Source organism: Palaemon carinicauda, chromosome 18, assembly GCF_036898095.1.
Source record: "Palaemon carinicauda isolate YSFRI2023 chromosome 18, ASM3689809v2, whole genome shotgun sequence".
Taxonomy (NCBI): Eukaryota; Metazoa; Arthropoda; class Malacostraca; order Decapoda; family Palaemonidae; genus Palaemon; species Palaemon carinicauda.
In genome coordinates this window covers 26,617,237-26,637,313 of record NC_090742.1, presented here as the reverse complement: position 1 = coordinate 26,637,313, position 20,077 = coordinate 26,617,237, and the positions used below count along the sequence as shown (strand labels likewise).

General features: G+C 33.2%; 1 protein-coding gene across 1 annotated transcript in view; it reads right to left on the bottom strand.

The window, feature by feature from the left end:
• Window positions 1-2,065: 2,065 nt before the first annotated feature.
• Window positions 2,066-20,077, bottom strand: part of LOC137657028 (U-scoloptoxin(05)-Sm1a-like) — a 39,843-nt gene continuing 21,831 nt past the window's right edge. Inside the window, exons 2-4 of the mRNA XM_068391387.1 lie at window positions 10,623-10,695; window positions 6,472-6,645; window positions 2,066-2,625 (exon numbers count right to left, since the gene is read on the bottom strand). Coding sequence (XP_068247488.1) covers window positions 2,423-2,625; window positions 6,472-6,645; window positions 10,623-10,692 — 447 coding nt within the window. The 5' untranslated portion in view covers window positions 10,693-10,695 and the 3' untranslated portion in view covers window positions 2,066-2,422. The remainder of the gene's footprint in view (window positions 2,626-6,471; window positions 6,646-10,622; window positions 10,696-20,077) is intronic.

The window sequence follows — 20,077 nt, the reverse complement described above, 5'->3', positions numbered from 1 at the left end:
CACTGATTTCATTCAAATGAATGGCCCTTACATTTAGCAGAATCACAAATATCAAACAATGTTAAAGAATTACCTAACATTGCGCAAAAAAATTAGGTGTCAATATAACGTCATGTTTATGTTAGTAAGACACCACATTGAACAAATTAGTTCATTTCACATGTACAAAGATCAGCATACCTAAGAGTTGGTAAATTCATTATATATCACTATGAAAATAACCCCTTTCTTCAAAATCATTCTTATTTTAAGAATATTATTGAGTTTTTTTGATGCATTTGATTAAGTATTTCATATGTGGCAAAGCCATTTATTTTGTTGGATATTTGACTAGAGAATAAATAATTTCTCATTTACAAAAGCTTGATTGTAAGAGGGAATATGTATCAGGCTTGCACTGTTTAGTTTATATATATACATATATATATCTATATATATATAGTATAAAACTTCAATACTGGATAGCTTTTCTTTTATTTGCTATAGAACGAGTGAGTGGCAAGTGGCGTAATGTTACTATTAGTTACTAAGTGAAACTGTAATCTTTTTGTGAAGATTATGAATCTTGAAAATTAAGAAATGAAATTTGATATTTGCATAGCCTGAGCAATCTTCATGCTTCATTTTTACATTGCAAACTTATCACGGGAAGTATTTCTTATATTTACTTTTATAGATATAAAAAAAGGTTTATCTTACAACAAAAGCACACTTACAAAATCATTAGATATCACTTATAAATATATCATATGCTATCATCCTACGTTCACCCATTTGGGTCAGTTTGATTCTGATCAAAATCCTCAGGAACGTAATCTTATTGTCCGTAAATTTCATTCTTTGGCCCCAGTCTTCATACAGCATTTCTTCCCAATAGATTACTGACTTCTCAACATTTAAAAACTACTAAAAAAGCTGTTTGGTACAACTGCTATGAAGGCGTAAGTAATCTTAGATTTCGGTGTTTTATGACAAGAAGCAAATCAAATAGCATATACCAATTTTTGAAAATGTTCCTAAACCTATTAAGGAGAATCATTTGATTTTGGACCAATTTCAAATATTGAGGCATATTGGGCCAAAAAGGATATAGCTGCTATATACATTACCAAACCCTTTTACAATGCATACAGTTTCTCAAATATACTCTATAAACAATAACAAATGACTTATCCTTTTCTTACTCTACATGTCACCAACAACACCTTTTGTAGTATCTTTGCATAATGTGACCAGATTTTTTTCTGTAGGAGTGGGACAATATATATATATATATATATATATATATATATATATATATATATATATATATATATTTATATATACATATTTATATATATATATATATATATATATATATATATATATATATATACATTTATTCATTTATAGATATATCTATATATATATCTATATATATATATATATATATATATATATATATATATAAATTTATATATATATTTATATATATATTTATATATATATATATATTTACATATATTTATACATACATATATATATATATATATATATATATATATATATATATATATATATATATATATATATATATATATATATATGAGAAGCCAAGAATCAATCCAAAAATAAGCATATGTACATATTTGGTTAATGTACGGACATATACACCCACCTGCACGTACTGTCATACATATACAGCAGCATATATATTATCATCGTACCTTTGGTGACATCCTCGGCCCTTTATTCTGCTGACATCAGCAGCTGCAATGGGCCGCACTGTATATACTTTACAGTGTGTGACATTCTTTCAATTCACTACATTTGGTATCGTAATAATCGGAGAAGACGATAGAAGTGACCAGTTAGTAAAATGGCAAAACTAAACAAAATATCAGTACTATTACAATAAAATGTGGACAATTTTGTTTTGGGGCACAAAATCAGTGGGGCAAACGTGGGACAAAACTCACAACAGTAAAAAAAGCTGAAAATTTTGCTAACTGTAAGAAAATTGGGACAGACGTTAAAAATGCGGGAGTCTGGTCACATTATCTTTGCATGAAACAATTCCTTTCCATTTGTTTTTTCACCACAAAGAAGGTGGGAATGCTAAAATCCTTTCGTAGCGCTTAACCATCTAGAAGAAAATGTTGATTATCTCGTGATGCTTGGAATGTTTCATCGATCTTGTATTTTTGGAATAGCATATGTTGCTAATACCTACATTCAACATTCATCCATTTTTAGGTTTAATATACAAATACAAAGGTATTCAGTCTTTGGAAGAAATTCATGAGAATACTCTCCAAAATCCAGTAACTGAAAAAAAAAACTGCTCAAAAGTTTGATCATACAAAGAGAAAGGAAAAAGTTTATTTTATTCGCTAGAGAGGATAAGTTTAAATGATGTTTAAGGGTAAGTTACATTAATCCCTCAGCGCCATATGAGATGTGATGCAACTAGAAGAGGAATAAGGGAAAGGGCTAAGAGATGCCGAGGTGACACGTTACAACCATCCACTTCACACGTAAGGATACATCCTGTAAATTGGTCTTGCCCAAACTTGAAGACTCCACACTGAGAATCCATGTTCTCTAAGACACATGTCCGAATCATGAGAGATTCGCCATTTGAAGCTGAAAGAGAAGACGGGAAACATTAGATTCATCTGGATTTGTTTTCAGCTCTGCACTAAGTGACACCTTCATGTTAAATACGAGTTATCTAAGGCAATATGGTACGAAAATGCTGAGGAAAAACAATCGTGCAATTCCAATTAAGAAAACATATAATGTACAGTATATTGTCATTTATAAATATTCTATTTTAATCACTGACCTTACTTTTCTAAGTACATCAGTCTTTAATTGTAAAACTATACTAAAAACTGGTTGTATCAGGAGTAACACTCAAGGTTGCAAAAGTGAAAGAGAAGGAGAGTGTAAAAGAATCTAATTGGGAGAGTCTCAATCAGGGCTTGGCTGGGTTTGGAGAACTTTGAAGAGCAGTTGTGTTAGGAGATTTGAATACAAAAATAAGTGAAAAGGAATGAGATGGTGCTCTTGGAGTAAATGTACATAAAGAGGGATCTATAGCAGACCGGTTGGAAAGAGGCTTGAATGTGGGAAATGAATATACATGGGAAAGAGATAATGATGGGAATTTTTTTTTCTAAGTTGTATGTTAATACAAAATAAATGAAAGCTTCGGCAGGTTATGGGTGTAATGGTTACAGCTACAGTTAAAGCAGAAATGAGTTGGAGAGAAAAGTGTGAAAAGTGAGTTAGAGACAACGCAAGTGAGAAAAGTATATGGTTTAAGAAATAGAGGAAGAGAAGACGGACCAGATGGGAAGTTTTATGATTCCATAATGGGGTCATGGAATCAGCAGGAAATGTCTGTGGGTATACGAAGGTATGAAGAAGGAATGAAGAGAATATATTTTTTTTTTTTCGTGAAGATAAAGAGGAAATTATTTGAGGTGAAATTCCATGGTAGAAGAGAGGAGCAGGTGTCAACATACAAGAGAATGGATTGGGTAGTCAACAATATAGCATGAGAGAACAAGATGACCATTAATAGAAAAGGTGAAATTAAATCTTTATGTTGTCGAAAACTAATAATGTTAAGAACATTATCTTGTATCTCTCAAAGACAAGCCTTAAAATGAGATATGTGTCTGGCATAAAAAAAGGGACAAACTTTATATTCTTGCAGCCAGAAAACACATCAAATGTATTTTCTTCAGCATTTTTATGAAACCCATGGGGATTTGAAGTACAACATCTCAGATTGCTCAAATAACCCCAGAAATTAATTTATCAGCTCAAAATACCATAAAACGACCTATTACACACGAATATAATCCCATAAAAATCGAACTCTGATTTTTCGGTAGGGCCAATGGTGGCCATTTTGGATTTTTGCCTTTTACGTAAAACACTCAAGGTTTAGCATCTGGCACTTATCAAATTTGGGTCAATTTACCATACAATTAGCCTTTAAAGTTTATATATGTACATATATATATATATATATATATATATATATATATATATATATATATATATATATATATGTATATATGTATATATATATATATATATATATATATATATATATATATATATATATATATATATACATATATATATATATATAACACAATAAAGTAACCCCCTCAAAAACCTGGATTAAAAGTATAAGGATCCACTTAGATGTGAGTTCAGTCCTGCGTCAATGAAATAAGTGATCTAATTATTTTTTTTTTTAATGTTGGAGATAGATTAGAAACTGAGCTTAGTGATACAAGACTTGGATAGGTGAGAATGCATGTGGAAGTAGCCATTTGGGAATGTGAAAGTGTTGAAGAAAATGACGCAGGAAATGATGAGATTTCAGGCAAAATGCTGCAATAAAGTAGCAATAGTGTGAGTGGTAACTTGAAAACTTTTGGCTCATAAAAAGGTCCCAAAGAAATTGCTGAGAGGAATAATTGTTCCGTCGTATAAAGATAAATTCTATAAAGAGAACTATAAGCATTATAATTGCATACTAATATTTAGTATTAAAGGGAAGCTGTATTTTTTAATTTAGAGGGAAGGAGCAAGGCAGACAACAGAGGCACAGGTAAGGGAAGAGCAGGGAATATGGTGCAAAGGTGCAAGGATTAAGTATTTATTATGAAACTATTGAGTGAGAAGTTAAAAAAGGGAAATTTATTCTTATGACACAGAAATATATTGAAAATGTTTGGTATAGATGATAAGTAGTTGAGCGAAATCAAGTTTTTATGATTTTAGGATTTTAGTTACGAAAGTAGCACTGGTGACCGAGGCTCTGCTTAGAGAAGAGAAGTGTGGATTCAAGCAAGGAAATGGGTCTATGGATTAAGTGTTTGTTAAGATGCAATTATGTAAGAAGCTCAAATAAAAGATAAGAATTGTTTGCAGTAGACAGGGATTTATAAAAAGCGTTGAATATAATTAATGGAAAGACAATGAAGAGGGTACTGAGTTGTTGAGAGACAGTAAAGAATTGTATGACTGGCGTGAACCATGTTTATGTATGTATGTATGTATGTATGTAAGTAGGAGAGTGACTAGTTTAGTGTAAAAGTGGGTCTGAGACCAGTATGGTGTTATATCTCTATGGCTGTTTAATATAGATCGAATGAGGTGATGTGTGAGGCCAGAGAAAGGACAGTGGATGTAGACAAAATGATGAGAAAATTATTTGTGAATGCAATGGGGAATGATGATTAGGCATTAGTAGAGAGAAACTGTAAAAGGTAGTATGAGGGTTTGAAAGTATCTGCAAAAGAAGAAAACTTGAATCTTATGTAAGAAAAATTATTAAAAACAAAACTGGGATGATAAATTAATAAGCGTTATAATGGATAATAGAAACATAAAAGTGGCTAATTTTTATACGTATTATGGATTAAATATAACAAATGTTAGTAAGATGAGATAAAATGCGAGTCACTGAACAGAAATAAGAAAGGTAGCAGGGTGTGTGCAAGAAATTGGTGAGAGACTTGACTTGTCTGGAGAATGTATGAAAGGTTACTGAACTAACTCTCCTTATGGAAGTGAAATAGGAATGTTCAATTGGAATGGAATAAAAACAAGCTAAAGCTGTTAAGGTGAATTGTTTTCGTAATATTTATAGGATGGGAAATGAGGAGATACCAAGAAGTGAAAAACGGGTTAGCAAAACTAAAAGGATGAAACAGAGTATTTCGTAGCGATAATAGATTTGTGAAAAGAGTGAATGACTCAGAAGTGATAGGAGCTAAGAGCAGTGGAAGGCAGATGATGTAAAACAGACACTGGAATAGAAAAGCCTTAATATCCTGGAATCCAGAGAGTTCTTGCAAGATAAAGCTGAATGGTGCCAAGTGCATAGGGAGTTCCATGTGCTGCTGCTGATGAGATTCCTATGTAGGATAGATGTTATGAGGTGACTAATGTTATGGAACTTTCACAAGGATCTTCATCCTCAATTCAGCATTTAAAGGTTGAAGGCAATGTTACTCTCCAGATTCGAAGAAACGGCTTAGTGCTCATATATATATATATATATATATATATATATATATATATATATATATATATATATATATATATATATATATATATATATATATATATATATATATATATATATATATATACATAGATATATACACACACACACACACACACACACACACATATATATATATATATATATATATATATATATATATATATATATATATATATATATATATATATATATATATGTGTGTGTGTGTGTGTGTGTGTGTGTGTGTGTGAAGAGAGAGAGAGAGAGAGAGAGAGAGAGAGAGAGAGAGAGAGAGAGAGAGAGAGAGAGAGAGAGAGAGAGAGAGAGAGAGATGTTATAACAATAAACTCTGACAAGTAAACCTGCACAATATTGTAAAATTGTCTGTTGAACTAGATCTTAAACCTTACCTGATGTACCGATGATTTTAACGCAATAATTAGCGGGGAATTGCCCAATGTGATGCTCTTTGGGCACCTGGCATGATTCCGAATAGGTTGAAAGAGCTGGATGATAAGGGTCATCACAGTTCACGTCACTTCCATTCTTCGATGAACACACATAACAACTGATTCCACTCACTCCTGTGTGAAATAAAGATTAACACATTTTAGCTGAATTAATGAAGTAACTGGAGTTCGTCAAGGCACGGTCATGGATAATTGGTATCAATATAAAAGTCACTCATGCCTGTGATGGCTATTTCAACCAATCATGGGTCCATGGGAGTTGTTCTTAATTTTGCCACTAACATTGCCCACTTGGTGTAACGTCTGTTAACAAATGAAATGCCGGAATAAGTGCTCGGGTGAAAGCTTTGGTGGATTACCCAATAGGCTGACTAAGCTAAGCCTAAGGATCCCCAAAGCATTAGGGGTGGAGACCCGTGATTTCAAACTGTAAACGATTGATATTAGGCTCAAGTCATCGTTTTATTCTAAGTGATATGTATGTATGACCGTAAAAAAATTATCATTCTTTTCAAAGGGGTTTGAGGAAGAGTCTCCTATATACTACTATACTGTGAAACAAAACGTAGTCGTAGAAATATTCGTAATATTAAGCTATCATACAATATAGTTAAGCTACAAAAAAAAAAAAAGGAAAAATATTTCTGTGATTTGAATTACTTAAAGGAATACCACAATACCACAAGGGAGTTTTAGTTGTTTAATGTACGCATCAGCTTCTCTAAAAAAGTCTTTAATAAAAATTGTAATGTTTTTTATTCCTGAGCTGGAGCACATATTTTCCGAATTCATAATATCGAACTAATTTTTTTTAAATCGTTATTATAACTAGATTGTTGCCTCACACCCTTCAAACCCTTTAGGATTGTGGTGGTCTATTAGAAACGTCCCTGGGTTGCAATATGCCGGACGGGGGTTCGAACATACTGAAGGTCGATAGTTTTTTGCAGTGTCTACAACCTCATCATCCTTGTGAGATAAGGATGGTGTGTTTGGGGGAGCCTATGGGTCTACCTTCCGAGTCAGCAACAGCTATTGCCTGGCCCTCCCTACTTCTAGCCTGGGTGCAGAGGGGGCCTTGGCACTGCTCAGTCTCTAGGGCATTGCCACTGTCACTTTTTTCTCCTCATGAGCGGCCTTTAAACCTTTAAATTGTTATCAAGACAAAACTGCAGCATCCAAAACAGATTTGCTGAGCAGTTGAGCTGCAAGTCTCACATCTATTTTTTTTTATCAAACCAGATTTTTAGATCTGAGTTTAAGACGTGGATGGAAACTATCCTTTGACATGTTTGTGCAATTCTTTTATATAATCCCACTTGATTACGTTTCCTTCTGTATTAACCAAATATTTCTTTAAGCCAAATGAATCTATGATTGATTTTATCAGATGCTAGGGAAAAAAATATGCATACTGGTTTTGTATTTCTAGATGAGGATGTGAAGTGTTTATTTATTCAAGGTCTAAATCACACCCAAGCTCTGTTATCATAGATGCATTTGTTGATAATCTATCGAAGATCGAAGATGATACTTTGGCACCTACTGAATGAAACCTCGCCAATCGTTTTTTAACTAAATTAACACGTTCATGATAGCCGATACCTGCAATCAGAAAATATCCAATTGGTAATCTCTCACCACCATTCCTTGCATTTACCATAAACACAAGAGCCTCTTTCGCAACTGCAAGGCTGTCATCGTCGAGTTCAGTGCCCATATCAATGAAACCTTAATGATTCTTACAATTCCAATTTATTTCTTGTTTCATTGCCATATCACCAATGGACACATTAATGGTTTGACCATCTGTGTCATATCGACTTTCATTTTTTAGCAGAAAAGGAAAGATTGATGGACCTTAGTTTCCCATCTACCTGTTGATCATCATCATCATCTCCTCCTATGCCTATTGACGCAAAGGGCCTCGGTTAGATTCCGCCAGTCGTCTCTATCTTGAGCTTTTAATTCAATACTAATTCAATTCCACTTTGAAATTGTTCTTGGATGGGTCAACTTGCACAGAACATTTTTGTTATGTACGGATATACAAGAGGAGAATAAAAGTAGTGTTGGTTTCATCTTTTGGGAAACTTGAAATAAAAGAAAAAAAATGATACCCTACAATTCTAGTTTAGTTTGTAAATGTTACCAGAAAAATCATCTGTATTAATGTATATCTTTGCAAATGGTTATTCTTGTATTTAAAAGTATAGACGAAACTTACCGATGAAATATAACAGATGTCGAATCTTTGCTTGCATCTATATGTAGAACAAGAAACTAGGCTTTTTTAATGATAATAAAAAAAAAAGCAAGGGCAACTTCTAGCCAAGCTACACAGATGGTTGACGTGAGCGAGCATTATCAGGTTAGTGACCTTTTTGCCAACTAGTCACTGACCGGGTTGACTACACCAGTCTGGACTCAGGGCACTTCCTCCCTATCTAAACTCCTCCTTATCTAACCCCTCCCTATCTAACCTTCTCCCTATAAAACCTCCTCCCTATCTAACCTCCTTATCTAGCCCCTCCCTATCTGACCTACTCCCTATTTGACTTCCTCCCTATCTAACTTCCTTATCTAACACCTCCCTATCTAACCTCCTCCATGTATACCTTGACGTATTCTTAGATGTGGTTGTTATCCTTATTTCCCAGGCTGACGACGAATGATTATAGGAACGTGAAAAAATTATGAAAAACTAAATGAAAAACAGCCATTAAAGGTATTAGCGAGCTTCAATGGAGATGTAGGCTTTTAGGATACAGGAATCAATATAGAAATGGGGACATGAATTTAGGTTGGATGAGCGATCAGGAGTTAGTCTTACTTAACGGGGATTTAAGATGTAAAGGGGTTCACACTTTGGAAAGATCAGGAAAGATCACAACCAAAACGTATAATAGACTGCGCTAGGAAATGACAAAATGTACAAAAACATTTTGGAAATTTTATTATATAGCATCATAATCTAATCACCGTCGAACTAGAATACGAGACAGAGCAGAACAAAAACTTTGATAAAGGAAGATGGAAAGAAGTAAATACTACTCTGCAAGGCACTGGGAAAGAACAAAATGTCTTGAAACATGACAGAAATGCTACCAAAAAGAGTTTGATGAGGAGGAAAACCTAATACTTGGAAGTGTGATTTTTATTATCATTATTACTTGCTAAGCTACAACTCTAGTTAGAAAAGCAGGATGCTATAAGACCAGGAACTCCAACAAGGAAAATAGCCCAGGGAGGAAAGGAAAAAAGGAAAATAAAATATTTTAAGAAGAGTAACATTGAAATAAATATCTCCAATATAAACTATAAAAACCTTAACAAAACAAGAGGAAGAGAAACAAGACAGAACAGCGTGCCCTAGTGTAACCTCAAACAAGAGAACTCTATCCTAAGACAGTAGAAGACCATGGTACAGAGGATATGGCACTATCCAGGACTAGAGAACAATGGTTTGATTTTGGAGTGTCCTTCTCCTAGAGGAGCTGCTTATCATAGCTAAAGAGTCTCTTCTACCCTTACCAAGAGGAAAGTGGCCACTGAACAATTACATTGCAGTAGTTAACCCCTTGAGTGAAGAATTGTTTGGTAATCTCATTGTTGTCAAGAGTATGAGGACAAAGGAGAATGTAGAAAGAATAACTCTCTCTCTCTCTCTCTCTCTCTCTCTCTCTCTCTCTCTCTCTCTCTCTCTCTCTCTCTCCTCTCTCTCTCTCTCTCTCGTAATTGCTCTTTTCTGCATAAATAAGATTCAGCCTTAGTAGTTTCTAACCTGAATTTCATTGGGTGGAGCTGGAAAAAATATTTCATTTTTTGTTATATTATCGACCTATTCATTTAACTCGTCATTTTATATGTTGTTGGATTTCATAGTCATTATTAATACTAATTTAAGGTGATATCATAATAAAAAAAACAGCCTATAATATAAATGAGTAGCTACAAGACTTGATTTTCTTAGCCACCAAAATTCTTAAACAAAATCAAAACATACTAATCAAATAAGGAACTGCAATTACCAAGTAAGCTAAACTATTTATGATGCTTTATAAGAGGAAGTGGAGGATTCAAATACTCACGTTTATCCACTTGAATTAGAAAAATGAAGAATATAACTAGATGCCACTGGAATATTTTTGTCACTGCCATCGTCTGCGGAAAGGAGAAAGAAAGCGTTAATGAGAAACTGCACTGGAAGACAGCCTTCTAGGAGTCACTGAAAAGAGAGTTGTCATGAACTTCCCGCTGCAAACAGTGAGGAAGGGAAAAGAGTTTGGAAAATATTTTATTTTCTTAACAAAGAATATTAGATAACCAGCGTATGCGACCTGTCAAATTGGCGGGTAAATATTTAGATCTATATTACACGCACACGCCACCCCCTCTCATGACGGTATGACTATTCTCTCTCTCTCTCTCTCTCTCTCTCTCTCTCTCTCTCTCTCTCTCTCTCTCTCTCTCTCTCTCTCTCTCTCTCTCTATATATATATATATATATATATATATATATATATATATATATATATGTATATATATATATATATATATATATATATATATATATATATATATATATATATATATATATATATATATATATAGATAGATAGAGAGAGAGAGAGAGAGAGAGAGAGAGAGAGAGAGAGAGAGAGAGAGAGAGAGAGAGAGAGAGAGAGAGAGAGAGAGAGAGAGTCGTCTTACGGTCATGAGAGGGGGTGGCGTGTGCGTGTAATATAGATCTAAATAAATTAAAGGTATCCTTATTCTATTGAATAATCTTTGAATGTCGTAGTTAACTGAATTATTCTTTCGAGAAATATTTTATTTTATTTGAACTTTACATGGAACTATTGGAAAAAAGTTAAATGTAACATTCTGTATCACAACTTGCTTCACATAAAGTATTGGCTTAGCAATTCCACAATATACTGTATATATATATATATATATATATATATATATATATATATATATATATATATATATATATATATATATATATATATATATATATATATATATATATATATATATATATATATATATATATATTATATGTAGACACACACACACACACATATTTATATATATATATATATATATATATATATATATATATATATATATATATTCGCTTTATAATGTTTTTTTTCAAATTAACCTGCTAATTCAAATGATCTAAAGTTTTTGTCTGCTTGATACCAAAAACTATCCATACGTGTATCAAGATTTGGCCCCCGTTGGAAATTATGCTTCCGACACCCATTTTCATATATACTATTGTTATACGAGGTGTCCATCCACACACCCTCTCCAACAACCAGCGTCGATATCCTCTAAGCACCCAAGTAAAGTACCGGTTCCGTTAAATCCTTTATTAATATGAAATTACTTTAATTCCACTGTTGTTGAAATCCCTCGTTTTTCATTTCTGAGTTGTCAACCAGCGTGACATTCTGTATAGCATTCCAGTGTGGCTTTCAAATCCCTCTGACTTTTCAATTAAATTTACCTGGATCTTAGGGATGAACTACGCAAATTATTTAAAGGCCGTTCATAAATGGCAGAGGTAAGGGTCAGTGACAATGCCCTAGCAAGCTGGATAATGCTCTAGACCAGGGGTGGGGAACCCTTTTTTGGATGAAGGCCATCTTGCAATTCCTCAATGCTCCTCAAGGCCGCATAGAATTTTGTTGGTTATTTTATCCTCTAAGTAATTTATTAGTAATCTAAAGAATGAGTGACAGGTTTATAAAAAATTAAAGCATTACAATTTCAAATATTTGAATTAAGTACTTTTTATACAAATAATCAGTAAATAGATTATATTGAAAATTAAATTTTAAAATATTTCATTCAAGTTTGGGTAGTTTTCAAACTACTGTAAGTAAATGAATAATATCGAAATCATGTCATTATCAAATTACTTTAAGTAGGTTCTTTGTATTGAAGTGATGAATAAAATAATATTAATATTTTGGAAAAGATAGTTTATAAATATCAACAATATAACCTTTTCAAATATTTTATATAGGCAAGTAGGTACTTTTTTTAAACAATCACATCTCATAAAAATGCAACATCCCAGTAAAAAAATTTATCTTTAAACACACTTAGCCATTTTCATTGACAAAAATAAATTATTTGCTTTCTTAAGATGTTCAATAAATCCCTAGTTTTTAGTCAACATAGCTGGAACACCATCAGTGCATAACTTATTATAATAAGGAAGTAAAATTTAGTCCTCCTTTGTGACATTGCTTATTGAAGTTGTTAAAATGTCTGTTCCTCTTGTCCTTGCGTTAAGGTTACCAAAGGGAAGCTGTTTTTCATACAATCAAAACTCATCAGTGAAAGCACAAATGAAATATTTTTATGCCAAAAATATGAAACCTGTTAACTCATCTAAAACTAACATAGATCACAGTGAGGAGATGGACAAAACAGGAACTCTCTCGTCCATCATACGTTAAATCACTCACTCACTGCAACTAGCAGTTTTTTCCTTGTCAGCTACAACAGCTGTTGCAGCTGACAAGGAAACTGCACATTGTATTCAGTTAAGACTCATCGAATTCAAGGAAAAATTTCTTCCATTCTAAGGGTGGTACATCACTAAACACAACTCTCCTATTGTCTGTGTGTACATATTTGTATGTGTGTACATACAGTAGAATGATTTCAAACACACAATAATCAGTGTCAAAGCAGAAATATACTACACATACTGTACATATATCAAAGGCCGTAGAAGGCCGCATTTGATGGTCCAGAAGGCCATATGCAGCCTTAAAGCCGCAGGTTCCCCATCCCTGCTCTAGACTCTAGAGACTGACCATATATACATATTATGTTTATTATCAGGGGGGACAGTCAAAGTATTAAAGGTGACAGCGACTCCACAGAGTAAAGGGAAAAGCTGAAGGCAAAGAAGACATATGATCAACACCCAGGCTAGGGCCAGGGAGGGCCGGGCAATGGCAATTGATGACTCACCATGTAAACCTATAGGCTCCCACAAACATCCCATTTTTAGTTCACAAGGATGATGAGGTTGCAGGCACTACAAGAAACTGTCGAGTTTGAGCGGTAATCGACCTCCCTTCCGGTAGAACACCAGGTAGGGACGCTTCTAATAGACCACCCCAATCCTAAGAAACTGTTTTTTGCCCATAATCTCCCCGAATTTTATTACTAATATAATTGTTTTAATTCTATCTTTAAAGTTTCAAATAGCATAAGTATCCGCATCTTTAGCGTGAAGCCATCTCAGACATGCGAATATTAACCGGACGAATGTTAATCAGACCAAAAGTGGACATTTTGAAAATTGTATTTCGTTGCCAGTAACGGAGGAAACTATTAATATCAGCAGTGTTTTTAAGAAAATTTATTTAACACGGCTTTTTTCGGAGTAGCATGAATCATTTACTATTGTTATCTCTCACATTTGACTATTCTTTTCAACAAATTTCTCCTTCGTGGAAACTGATGATGAAGCTTATGGGTTAGTCACTTTTTTTTTCTTTCTTTTTTAACAGATTGCGAATGCTGTGAAGTAAAGAAGTAACCATGGAGACACAGTATCATGAACTATGCTTCACTACGAGCTGCATAATTGCAAAAGCCCTTGCTTGAAATCTACAACAACAACAACAACAACAACAACAACAACTATGCTTCAAAAGAAGCTTATTTGGCCGCAGGTCTTAGACCATTGTTTGATAACATCTCTAAATACAGGGTATTTGTAAAATAAGTAATTATTATATCATATCATCAAGCATCCTGCTACCAAATTTCCTATTCCCTAAATGCCGAGGGTCAAGCAATCACGCATATATGAGGAAAATTATATTTTAATTGGATTCAGTCATTTTGCTTGTCCATCATCCATTTCCTTTTCGTATTGTTTTATAAATGTCACCAACATCAAACTTAATTTTCATCAAATTCGTTATTCCTCTCCAAACTTCAATGTTGTTTTTTTTTCCATATATTTCTGTCTCAACACCACATGAATAAATCTATCACTCAAGCGGCCAAGCCCTTGTCCCTTTTCAAGGACTTCTTACTTGACTCGTCTAAGCAGAAAAAATTAGTAGCCAAAGAATTTAACATATCTGGAGTGTATATATATATATATATATATATATATATATATATATATATATATATATATATATATATATATATATGTGTGTGTGTGTGTGTGTGTGTGTGTGTGTGTGTGTAAATGTGCATGCATGTATAAATGTATTTATATATACATATATATATATATATATATATATATATATATATATATATATATATATATATATATATATATATATGTATATATATATATATATATATATATATATATATATATATATATATATATATATATATATATATATATATATCATATCATTTACCTGAATGAATTTCCTTTTATTAATATTTACTTTTGCATCTTTTGTAAAACAAAAAAAGTTATGCCCACAAATAAAAGGGAGAATATCACTGCAAATTACCAGATGCAAAATGCATCTTATGAGACTAAAAAATAATAAAAATATCTGAAAGTATTTTTAAGGGATTGATAGAGTTTGTTTAACTGAATCTGCCAAGCAAAGATGGTGTGGTTAGTAACGTACTATTTACAGGGACCTTCGAGATGTACAAAGCACACGGACATCTTCCTTCAGTGACTCGCCGCCTCCGGAATATGTTCTGTCATTGTGAGAATCGGAAATAAAGACCGAAAAAAACAGTGAACATTTAAAATGAATTCATCCCCCTCCTCTCTCTCTCTCTCTCTCTCTCTCTCTCTCTCTCTCTCTCTCTCTCTCTCTCTCTCTCTCTCTCTCTCTCTCTCTCGTATAGAATATTCTTCTGATCTTCTATGTACATAGAATTTAGTGAACGTAAAATATTATGAGGTACACGATGCCTGCTTCGAGAAATAGGAGGCTAGCATTTTTCATTTCGCTTTCTTACTTTAAATGGACGTTTCGTGTAAAATATAATATTTGAAATTATTATAAAGTACTTTTTATTATCAGTAAAAACCCGCATTTTCTTTTGTCAGGAGAATATTCATGTAATTCATTGTCTCTCACTAAAGAGAAAGTTTTTATTTCAGTTCAACTTTGTTGATTCATAATCTATCTTTTTGGCATAAGACAGAAAGCCTTCTTAAAGATTTCTTTCCTGATCCAAGATAAAGTTTTTCATTGGAAAACTTGCATCAAGTTTCGTTTCTGAAAAAAAAAGAGAAAATCAGTGAAAGAAATCTTTTTATTGCATGAAGAGAGTAAATGGGATTCTAATAACATTATTATTATTATTATTATTATTATTATTATTATTATTATTATTATTAGGTAAGCAGTAGCTTAGTTGGAAAACTAGGATGCTATAAGCCCAAGGGCTCTACCAGGTAAAAATAGCCTTGTGAGGAAAGGAAATAAATAAACTACATGAGTAATGAACAATTAAAATAAAATATTTCAAGAACAGTAACAACATTAAAAGAGATCTTCCTTATGTAAACTGTAAAAACTTCAAAAAACAAGAAGAGAAAAATAAAAGAAAAAAAAATAGCGTCCCGGAGTGTACCCTTAAGCAAGAGAACTCTACCCCAGGACAGTAGAAGACTATGGTACAGAGTCTACGGCACTATCCAAGACTAGTGAACAATGGTTTGATTTTGGAGTGTCCTTCTCCTAGAAGAGCTGCTTATCATAGCTAAAGAGTCTCTTCTACCCTTACCAAGAGGAAAGTAGCCACTGAACAATTACATTGCAGTAGTTACCCTTTGGGCGTAGAAGAATTTTATTGTAATCTCAGTGAGGAGAGGACAGAGGAGAATGTGGAAAGTATATGCCAGACTAATCGGTGTATTCGTAGGCAAAGTTAAAACGATCGGTATCCAGAAAGAGGGATCAGGTGTAGTACTGTCTGACCAGCCAAAGGACCCAATAACTCTCTAGCGGTAGTATCTCAATGGGTGGGTGGTGTCCGTGCCGCATATTCCTGAAGACCGGTGTAGTATATACAAGCCCCGCCCCCTCGCCCGTCATCCGTGGCCAGGCTCCACCCCTTTACGTTATCCCAGCTACAGCTGTATAAACAACCTTTAAAAATACGCTTGTAGCTGTTTGAACGAAGCCTACTTTATAAACAATTAATGTAAATATATATAATATGTATATGCCATTGAGTTTTCTCCATTCCTAGGGTATGCTGTACCAAATTAACGCGGTGTAATAAGTTTAGTTGAATGGTAACACTGTAGATCCCGCCAATTTTTGTCCATAATTCCACATTAGAAAGTCGAGAAAATTAATTAGAATGCATACCATTTTACGTCATATTTGGCTAAGACAAGTGTATATATACTTGTATGTTGTATAATTTTTTTTTATGAATAATAATGAGACGATATATCCTATTAGCATCACGTTTAAAATATATTCATTTATTACAACACCCGTTTTTAATACCAATACATGGGCACTGGACAGTTACAGCATTCTCGGTGGAGAGCACTGGTATTGTTCTTCGAAAGTGAAGAAAGAACAGATAAAATTGATGGAGCAGCTGTTATATTACATACAATGAAAAACCGTGGTACAAGTCACATGCTGCTATTTTTAAATTATATAATAAAGAAGATAGATAAGATGAATACAGAATTCCGATCTGAATATTTCAGACTAAGCTCCCTCTTTTCAACCATAACAGATGAATATCGCAGCATTATTGGAATGTTCATTAAACAAGAAATCTTAGAATCACATAGACTTTCAGAAATTGACCCAAGAAATTCGTCTAATTTCCTTGACAGTAAAGATCTGCACCTAGGAGGAAGATGTGAAGCTTTGCTGATGGATGAGCCTATTGGAGAAGGTGAAAGAAACTTTCGTCGTGGTTGTCAGAAGTTCCTATCAGAGCTTTGTGTGCAAATAAGGAAAAGATTCCCGTTTGAAGATGATAGTGTACCAGCTCTTCTTCAAATTCTGGAGCCCAAGCTTTCACTGTCACCACAAAAAAGGGTATAGTCGATAATTAAACTTGCATCTCACTTTCCACAATTAGTTAAAGAGGAAGACCTTGATGATCTAGATGATCAGTGGCAAAGTCTTTTGCATGCACGCTCTTCCACAGAGAACTTAAATCTATCGCCTTGTTCATTTTGGGCAGAACTAGACAATATGTAATCTTTTAGCCCTCCCTCACTCGACGGCAGCAGCAGAAAGAGTTTTTTCTCAAGTTAATGTAATTAAAAACAAACAAACAGGTTACTAACGGACACAGTGGCCAATAGACTGCTTGCAAAGCAAGCAATTGCTAGACAGGACGTCACTTGCTATAACTGGAAGCCATCTAGTTTTCTCCTAAATGAACTGAAAAATGGTAAATGTCATCAAAGATATCAGGAAAGAACAAGGAAATGTGCTGAAATTAACATACATCCAGCTGAAGAGGAAAATGATGATATAAGTGACATGGCAAAACCCGCCCATGTGTTTCTTCTTTAGTTTATTTAGTATCATTGGTAAGTAATGGATCTTGATATACTTTTCTATAGATGTGATAATTTAATATTGACGCTATGGTAACTTTGAATCTTGGCCTTTCGTGGCTAATCTTGGCTATTTTTGAGGCCACATCTTGGCTATTATGAAATATCAGAGTGGCAACACTGCCCAGAGCCCTGTTATTAGCGGCCGAAACTTTTCTGGTCAGTTCGATTGTATTTATAATTGCTTAGGCCTTCCTTCCTGTCGTAAATCACATACTGTGGCAGTATGACTTCCCATCCACTATGAACACCACCACACAAAAAAAAAAAAAAAAAAAAAAAAAAAAAAAAAAACTTTGGTTAAGTTTACCTTTAGCGAGGGGCGCTATATAACTTTAGCTATGCACAGAAAACTTCGGGAACTGACAGGAAACCGAGGTTTAGAGTAAGGGAGGCATAATGAGTTACAAATGGCCATTGAAAAATAGGGCAATTTAATTAAATTAGGGAAATTTCTTTAAGGCTTCCTTGAAATACTCTAAGTAGTAATGCACAAATATAGATAAATGTTGATACCATTCTAGAACTGCATTTCATGTGTGAATTAAACCCTACTGATATATATACTTCTTTTGGTGAATAACCGAATGATCATGAGTTTAGACCTTACTTATGCATTCGCCAGTTTAGGGGAATTTTCTTAGATATCTGATGGTAATTTGCCTTCCCCCCAAAAAAACAATTTCCATCCAGTTCCCCAAGTTTGCAATGCACAGGTAAAGACAAGGGAGTAATTAAACTGTTTGCTATAAGTAAATTTTACCCCCCCCCCCTAAGAACAATAAAATAAAAAAAGGAGAAAAATCGAAACTTACTAAAAAATGTTTCAACCTTGTATTCACAAATATCACCATACCAACTGATACAGCAGGGATTGGTTCAGGGAAAATTAATTTCAACTAAAGCTGTTAAACTAACGTAACCCTGTGGGGAGTTTTTTAAACATAGTTTTTTTTTTCTTTTTTTTACAGTATTATTGTTTTCATTTTGATTTTAAGATTTTTTTTTTATTAGGGAAAAGTTTTATGTAGAGTTAATGATTGCTGTTTTTTTCACAGTTGCAAGGTGCTTATGGATGTTGAGATCAAGATTGTGCGCTCAAGATCTCCTGAACATATAAAGGACTTCCCATGCTTCATGATGATCATTGGGGAATCACAACCATCCCCTTGACACGGCCGATGTTCTGAAAGAACTGAGAGTTTCTCCATGCACCAGAGAGATGTTCAACAGCTACTTCAGACAAGGTATATGAAATGTTATTTTCATGTGCATAAATCATCAAACTTTAAAGATGTCATGACAATTGAGCTTTGTCTTATACTGTAGGTACTGTGTTCTTTCCAGATAAAAACAATGACAGTGATTTTTGGGAAGAGCACTAAATAAGTAGTTGATACATCACTGTTTTTTATTTATAAATATGTAAGAAAACTATGCATGCAGTGCTTTCATATGGAGCCTAAGAATAGATTAAGTACATTTTCTGATATTCTGCATAAATGTGTGTGCGTGTGTGTGTGAATCTCTGGAACAAAAGACCTCCCTCCCCCACCCCACCCCCAATGTCAAAATGATGTTAACCCTGACTTTTAAAAAAGATCAAATATAAATGCATATATATATATATATATATATATATATATATATATATATATATATATATATATACATATACATATATATATATATATATATATATATATATATATATATGCATATATATAAATCTATGTATATATATATATATGTATATATGTATATATATATATATATATATATATATATATATATATATATATATATATATATATATATATATATATATATATATATATATATATATGTGTGTGTGTGTGTGTGTGTGTGCATATATATAAATGTATATATATGCATGTATATAAATTTATATATAAGCATATATATAAATTTATATATATACATATATATATATATATA